The sequence below is a fragment of the Suncus etruscus genome, chromosome 9 (genome assembly GCF_024139225.1).
Source record: "Suncus etruscus isolate mSunEtr1 chromosome 9, mSunEtr1.pri.cur, whole genome shotgun sequence".
NCBI lineage: Eukaryota > Metazoa > Chordata > Mammalia > Eulipotyphla > Soricidae > Suncus > Suncus etruscus.
Genome location: NC_064856.1, coordinates 53113122 through 53122101, shown reverse-complemented (window position 1 = coordinate 53122101; position 8980 = coordinate 53113122). Strand labels below are relative to the sequence as shown.

Below are 8980 nucleotides of genomic sequence, written 5' to 3'. Positions count from 1 at the left end.
ATTGAAATGCCTTATGTCCTACTATTATTTTTTATCTATACTATTCTACTTTCATTATATACTATTATATTGTCTATATTGAGATTATAATTATTTTCATTATCATTAAAATTACGTTTTTAGAACTGGATTATAAATGTGCATGTTATTACCATGTTTTACTAGACAGATTCATATTAAGTACTGTTTCTTGTTATAGATAAAACACTATTTCCCCTAACATTAAATATGAAAATATTTAAAAATGCTTAAACTTAGAAAGATAAATTGATCTCTCTGAACTATTGATTATTCAGCTACCATAACTGTACAGCTCATAATCATTGTCAGAATTTAGCTACCCATAATTTCTTGCATAAGTGTCCCACTATTCATTGAATTATTGAAGTCAATTTAAGTCACCGAGTCTATTCTTTAAAAAAATACATACTTTCAAAAGGTTAAAGTAAAGTTATAATATGTAATAATACCAAATAAAACTCTCATCAAAAACTCATTCACCATTCTTATTTCCTAATTTATCTTCTAACTTTTTTCACCTTTTACATTTGTCTTGTTCATATACATTACATTTGTGTGACCTGGGTCAAGTATCTCTTAATCTACTGTTTTTTTCGGTTTTTGGGCCACACCCGGTAACGCTCAGGGGTTTACTCCTGGCTAGCGCTCAGGAAGTTGCTCCTGGCTTGGGGGACCATATGGGACACCGGGGATCGAACCGCGGTCCGTCCAAGGATAGCGCAGGCAAGGCAGGCACCTTACCTTTAGCGCCACCCGCGCCGGCCCCCTTAATCTACTGTTTTTTTCTTTCTCTTTCCTTTCTTTTGATTTTCTTATGAAAAATTGGAATTTTCTGGGTTATTTTGTTTTAATTTTGACTTATCACTGCAACTCTTGGTTGTTTTTTAATGCACCTTCTTGTCAGTTGTCTCTATTTTCTATAAGTTGCTAGTTAAATATAAATCACTTTTATTTTAGTAAAACATATGATTTTGTTCAATTTTGTCATGCTATTATTATCACTTGATAATTTTGACATTATTTCTTTGGCTTCTCAATCCATGTAATCCTTTAATTATATTAATCCGTATTATTTAGATTATTCTAAATGATAAGATAAAATTTTCTTCATTGAATTTTTTAAAGTTTATTATACAACAATTTATAGATGAAAAACATGTTTGTTCATTTTCTGAGTAACAACTTGATCTTGACTAACAGTGAGGAATGTTTCATCACACACATACACACACACACACACACACACACAGGCACACAAGCAAACACAATGTGTTTAAATATAGTGTAGTTAGTGTTCTTATTGATGTTCAATTAATTAATCTTTAGAAAATTGTACTTGCATTGACATCTTATCTTTTTGGTTTTTCATTATATTTTTTGTTTTAAAAATACATCCAGAAGTACTCTGTGGTTATTCTTTTCTCAGAGCTCATTCCCAACAGTGCTTGGAAAATTGTGCTGTGCCAGAGATCAAACCCAGGCCTCCAGGATTATATGAGTTATCTCTCTGGTCTATTTTATCTTCTCTACCTGTCAGATCATTTGTCTTTGATTGATTTCTGTTCTCTAGTATTAAAAGTATTGTTTCTGATTGATTTCTGTTCTCTAGTATTAAAAGATCCAAACTCATCTGATAGTTTTCTAAACTAAATATTTAAAATCATCACCTATGAAGAAAAACTTCTCTTTAGAGACCTTTATGAATGAAGAGTTTCTTGAGGAAAAAATAAATCAATATTATTTAAAATAAAGTTGTTAAAAGAGAAAATATTAAGTTCATTTTAACTCAACTTATGATCATACCATGTACATTTTTTTAATTTTAGATACATATCCCCCTGTTTTATCCTGATAGTGTTTTTCCCAAAGACATAAAACTAATTTCTTAAATGATTATAATATTAGTCTTACATTAATAGATTATATTAAAATAGTAATTACAATTTTAATAATAATAAATAATAATTTAAATTAATATTTTCAATTGAATAAGAATTGCTCAATACCTAACACTGAATATGGTCTTCCTAACTCTACCAGACATCACCCCTAAATCTAGAACCAGAAGTAAGCCCTGAGTACCACTAAGTGTGATCTAAAATAAAAACAAAAATATTTTTAGATAACATCAAAATTTTTTGATTTACTATACCTATTAGTTTTGTTTACATTGTCTAACACCAATATTCTCAGTTTCTCTTCTGCCCTCCTCCCCTCCCCTGTCTGCCTCTGTGGCAGATCTTTCTCTTTTCCTTCTTTTACTTCTTTTACACACTGTTGTTTGTAATATTGTTACTGATGAGATATCATGCATATCACTTTATTTTCTTTTAGTACTCAGTTCTTGTCCTGAGTGATCATTTCCACTAATATTTCTATAGTGGTCTATTCTCTGCTCTAACCTCACTTTCCCACTATTTGTGGAAAGCTTCCTAACATGGACTGGTCCTCCTGACCCTTGGCTAAATTATCTTTGTATATTCCTACCATTTGATCTTTTAAAAATATTTTTTTATATAATTAGATCTTGTCTTCTTATATTTTGTTCAGATTAAAGATTTCACTTCTATCTGGAACTTTTAGCTGCCTCACAAGAATGCCCCCATCAAAGTCGGATGTCAATACCTCCTTCTTCCAGCCACACTCCTTCCTCTTGATAGGCATTCCAGGACTGGAAGCTGTTCATGGCTGGATCTCTATCCCCTTCTCCTTCATGTACACTGTGGCCCTCACTGGAAACTGCCTGATCCTCTTGGCTGTGAGGAAGACTTCAAGCCTGCACCAGCCCATGTACTACTTCCTGTCTATGCTCGCCCTCACAGATGTGGGCCTCACCATGTCCACACTGCCCACCACATTAGCTGTGCTCTGGTTTGATTATCGGCTCATAGGCTTCGATGCCTGCCTGGTCCAAATGTTCTTCCTCCACTCCTTCTCTGTGGTAGAGTCCTCAGTACTTCTGGCCATGTCCTTTGATCGTTTTGTGGCCATCTCCAATCCCCTGCGCTATACAACTATCCTCACAAATAACGTCATCATCAAAATTGGGCTGGCCATTATCTCTCTTCCCAGGGCCATTTCTGCTTAAACGTCTGAATTTCTGCCCTAACAAAATAGTTTTGTCCCATTCCTTCTGTTTCCATGCAGATATCATGAAACGAGCTTGTGCTGACATCATTGTCAATATCCTTTATGGTCTGTATGTAGTTCTTTCCACTGTGGGTGTCGACTCCCTGCTTATAGTCTTGTCCTATACTCTTATACTTAATACAGTGATGAGTCTTGCCTCTCCCAAGGAACGTGTTCGAGCCCTCAACACTTGTGTTTCTCATATCTTAGCTGTTCTAATTTTCTACATTCCAGTGATAGGTGTGTCCATGATTCACCGTTTTGGAAAGCACCTATCCCTCATGGTACATGCTCTAACTGCTTATGTGTACCTGGTGGTGCCCCCTTTTCTCAATCCCATTATCTACAGTGTGAAATCAAAGCCCATCAGGGAGGCCATGATTAGAGTAATAAGGGATAAGAGGAAAGGGTGATAAAATCAAGGAGCAGTGACATAGTCTGAGGGAAAACATGACCCAACAGTATATTTTATTATGAGAAAGACCCAATCCAAAGCCCTGATACAAAGTATATGAATAATAAGGATTGAAAACCTTCAGACTCCAACTCTTGATTCTTTCCTCTACTCAACTTCAGATGTTATTCAGTGTTTATTTGTAAAAGAATACCTGACCATAATAGGAGATATTAATATGAATTAATATTAATATGAAATACTTATGTTCTTTTCCTTTTATAAGGCCCAAAGACTTATAAATACATAATTGCAATAATGTGCAATGGAACTGTGATACGTACAAGCAATGTGCTATAAGATCCTAGAGGAAAAATTGGAGAGAAAGCACAAAAATTAGAGACACATACTCTGCATAAATAAGAGCTCGGTTGAATCCTTGACCCATATATCCCACCAACATCTCCAGCTATAGACTTGACGGCTCTAAACACCACTAATATATCTTAGTAGTCCCTAGTTCTGCAGGTTACAAGCGCATCTTATCCTTGATTTCTTGTACCGAACTGTCTTGTCAAGCTGGCAAAGTACATTGAAAATATTATGTGGGGCCCCCTACAGCAAACACATACACAGACACACACAGACACACACACACACACACACATACACACACACAGCTTAGAATGAGTACTACCCTATCTAAAGAAAATGAGAACGACAGACAGACAGACAGAAAATTAAGAGTTAGAAAAGTTAGGCATTGCTTTCAAACATAGGCATTTCCCTCTCTTTAAAATTGGATGAGTGAGAGAAATAGAATGCCTATCTCAAATACAGGTAAGGGTGGAAGAGGAAAGAGTTAGGGGGCATTGGTGGTGGGCACTGAAGTGAAGGGGAGTGTTCTCTTTGTAACTAAATTCCAACCACAACATGTTTGTGATCATGGTGCTTAAATAAATATATTTTAAAAAGTAAAATTTGACTATGGTTAAGATTTTGTAAAAAAAAAGATTGTAAAAAGTAAAAACAAATAGTAAAGTATAGTATAATTTGGTGGTCCTGTAAATGAGGTTAATCATACTTGACAAAAAATATTTATTTATTGGGGGCAGAAGATAAAAAAAAAGTGGTGAGGCCTTGAAGAATGGATTGAAATATTTATTATTAGTTTCTGTTTTTTGTTAAATAAAGTTTATTTAACTGTCTGTGTATGCACAGCTTAACTGCGTTGTAAATTCTGAGGTAATAATGAAAAAGAAATGAGCACAAAAAAATCTTTGAAGGGTTTTCATAGTAGTCTAAGAACTTATAAGGGTCTAGAAAATATCATAGGAGCTAAAATTAAATCAATGTCATCAATATTATGGAAAAGTAGGTATTTTTTAAAATATGTATTTTGACATATCTCTTTTTTCTTATGAATAGGCTCAGACGCAATTACACAATTGGAAATGAAAAGAGTTTATATTGACTTATTGGTTTCTATATAATATTTCATTGCCAATAACTATAAATCCTTGAAACAGTTATGTTTAAGTTACAATGGGAAAATACAGTGATAATGAAATAACTATTTCTCTGGGAATTAAAGTAAAAAAGAATAAGAAGAAAAGAAATAATAAGAAAATAAAATAAATATAATAAGAAAATAAAAGTAAAAATAAAAAAATAAGAAAACTAAAAAAATGCAAAGCACCAAAGTCTATCTGATGGAGCAACCAGTGATAAAAAATATATCACTTAGAACAGTAAAACAAATTGAGGTCAGAGCAATAATACAGAATAAGATGCTTGCCTTGCACACTATCCACCCAAGTTTGAATACTGAGCCACACATATGGTCCCCCAAGCACTCCCATGAATGATCCCTGAGCAAAAAGCACTGACTGTGCCCCCAAGATTTTTAAATGATATTTTTGATAACATATAATCCAATTAGAAGGATTAAATGTGAATCTATAGGAAATTTGAGAAGATAAAAAGAAGCACTAAAATTACAATTTTTATAAGAATGTCATAATATATATGCTAAGTATTGATCTAAAAATAATCTTTTGTGGGTATCAAAAGTACTTAAATTTGTTCAATAAATGTTTGAAAGTTATAGGGAAGCACAATCTTCACACAGTCTTAAAGTACAACTGTGTAGAATATTTATTAAATCATGAAGGATGGAGTTGATATCTTAAAATAGGCCATTTTTATATTAAATAAGCAATCAAATATAACTACCAAATGAGATAATCTGACCTATGTAATTTATTATATGAACAACAAGGACACAATATCACAAATGTAATATTACTATCAAAAATATTTTACTTGAAGAGGTTAAAGAGATAGCACTGTAGGTACAAAATTTGCCTTATGTGCAGCTAATCTTGCCGAGTGATTTTTGATAGTTTGCTTTTTGTTTTGCTGTGGGGCTATACCCCACAACAGTAACTTAGGGGTTACTACTGTCTCTATACTCAGAAATCACTCCTGGAAGGCTCGGAGACCACATGGGATGCTGGGAATCGAACCCCGGTCGGCCAAGTGCAAGGTAAATGTCTTATTTGCTATGCTATCTCTCTGGCCCCAAGAGTGATTTCTGAGTGCAGAGCCAAATTTAATGCCTGAGCACTGCCAGGTTTGACACCCCAAAAGATGTTTTACTTGAATCTAACTATGAGTAAATAATTTATAAAGCACTGAAATATAAGAATAACAAACATACACATATGTAAACGTTCCAACAAATGCAATGTTAAAAACTGAGAATTAGGGCCAGAGTGGCACAAATATGCCACAAACGAGTAGCACAAATGGTAGGGCATCTGTCTTGCACTCACTAACCTAGAATGGACCACAGTTCGCTCCCCTGGCGTCCCATATGGTCCCCCAAGCCAGGAGCGATTTCTGAGTACATAGCCAAAAGTAACACCTGAGTGTCACTGAGTGTGGACCCTCCCCAAAAAACCCAAGAATTAATCTGGAAGAGGGATTTATCCTCCCCTTACCCATAATCAATTTATAGATCTCAGTAGTGTTCTCTGCAAACCCTTTGTTTTCTATAATTACAGGAAACACACTATATTTAGTTATATATAACTGCCTATGACCCTATAATTTTTTTGTTTTGTTTTTGGGTATACACTCAGTTACTCCTGGTTATGCAATCAGTAATTACGCCTTTCAGGTTCAGTGGACTATATGGGATGTCAGAATTGAATCTGGGTCAGCCACAATCAAGGCAAACACCCTAACTACTGTGCTATCACTCCAGACCCTAACCCTATAAAATCACTGAGCTGAGTTTGGGTCTGGCAAGAAAAGCTTACTAATCAGTAAGTAATATTTGTATGGATGTGTGAGTGGCAGTTGAAAGAACTTATCTTAGAACCTATGATTCAGAAAGGAAGATCTCTGGTGGAGGGTTTAACACTCTTCCAGATTAACTCAAAATATAGTCAGTATCCATAACTATACCATTCCAGTTTGTAAATCTCTGTTTTTTTGCTGCTATTCTTATTCTTTACTACATTATCCATCTTAACAGAAAGACCCTTATCCTTCCAGGAAGAGAAGACAAGTTCTGTCTTTTGTGTCTGTTTATCTTGCCTTTTCTGTCCCATTTACAGTTTGTTTATTTTACTTAGCTATTTATGTTACTTAGATATTTATCACTTGATATTGCGATTCTACTTTGTATTTATCTGCTATTCTAGGTCCTTAGAGGAAACACTGAATCTAATTTATATGCAATACCTTCAATACCAGAAAGGGGAAAATTAACTGTAGCTTCAGGAATATTACTTAAATAAACTATCAATAAATAATATTTCATGAATAAACATTTTAAATCGATTCTATCATTTAAATAACTAGTTACAAGGTTTACACTTTCATGAATAAATATTTTAAAATCTATTCTATCTTTTAAACAAGAACTATTTACAAGGTTTACACTGCATTTTAAGCAATGAAAGCTGTGGAAACATCCCAGTAAAGCTGTGGAGCAAATTGTGCAAAAATTACCTTATTGGGCTGGAGAGATAGTATAAGGAGATAAAGATTGTATTTTGTGGTCTCCGCCCCTGTCCTGTTGCATCCCTGAGGTTTCTGGGTTCGGCAGAAGGTAGGGAACTTCTGCTGTCTCCTCCCCTCCCCTGGTCGCCTCCTGAGGTTTTTAGGTTCGCAGAAAGAAGGGGATCTTCCTTTCTCCCCGCCCCTCCCCCCCCCCACATCTCCAAGGTCTAGGTCTAGGTCTAGGTCTAGGATCTACATACAGGAGGCGTTTCAGGCAGAGGCCTGGACAAGACCGAGCCCCGCTGACTTCTAGGTAGGGGAGGAAAAGGAAGCCAGGCTCAACAGCGCCCTCCACTATTGTGGTCAGGAGCGGTACTGCACTGGCTGGCAGCGAGAGTGGAAACAACTAACTAGGTTCCACTAGAGGGCACGCTAGAGGCCAAACCTCAGCAGCCCACCCAACAGTCTCACCCAGAGCTGCAATCCAGGCAGACCCAGGCACACACCACAGGGAGCAAAAGCAGGCCGAAATCGGAAGGCAATGCTCTCCAAGCCACACCAATAAATGCAAGAAAAAAAAAAAAACCATGGGTAGACTGAGGAGGACCCTAACAGCTGGAGATACAGAGAAAAGCCCTAGTAAGTTCCCAAGTGCACCAACGCACAGATCCAAGAGATGAAGATTTAAAAGCAACCATGAGAATGGAAATGCAAGCCATGGTAAAGGAAATGAGAGAATTGCTAGCCACTGAGTACAAGAAATCCATGGAGGGAGAACATAAAAACCGGCAAGCTTTTGCAGAAGCCGGGTCCCCTGTTTGGGACATCAGGCTGGGAAAATCCACGAAACTACACCTGCCCAGTGGGGCCCAACTATGAAAAACTGTGAGTGCTACCTGTATATGTCTGTCTACTGTCCTCTTGCGTGAAACTCTTGGGAGTGGGGCAAAAAGAGGCTCCAGCTTCGCTACATGGCCGTGCGCTCTTTCTAAGAAAAGAACACCATCGCAACAAGAAGAAATCCATGGAGGAACAAATTAGCCAAATTAAATAAGATCTGATACAGAATATGAGAGACACCATACAAAAGGAATTAAATGAACTAACAGACACCGTAAAAAGCCAAACTAGCAGAACCACAGACTTGGAGAAGCACATAGTAGTACTGCAAACCAAAAAAGACCAAAAAACCAACAAGGAATTAAGAGGCAAGGCACTAGAAGGAAAAGCCCAGTACTTAATGAACAAAGACAAAAGAAACAATCTAAGAATTGTAGGTATACCAGAAGGGGAGGAAACAGGGAAAGGGGAAGAACAAGTAGTCAGGGAAATAATAGCAGAAAACTTCCCTACCCTTTGGAAAGAGGAGTCCATGCAAATCCAGGAAGTGAAAGGAGTCCCTAATAAACCAAAACCAAGATA

The 8980-nt window shown here is 36.2% G+C and overlaps 1 protein-coding gene across 1 annotated transcript; it reads left to right on the top strand.

The window, feature by feature from the left end:
* The first annotated feature begins 2617 nt into the window (after window positions 1-2617).
* On the top strand, window positions 2618-3563 carry LOC126018233 (olfactory receptor 51G1-like). Its single transcript, XM_049780376.1, is given in 2 exon segments — window positions 2618-3078; window positions 3080-3563. Coding segments are annotated over 2 exon segments (945 nt in total).
* The last annotated feature ends 5417 nt before the right edge of the window (window positions 3564-8980 follow it).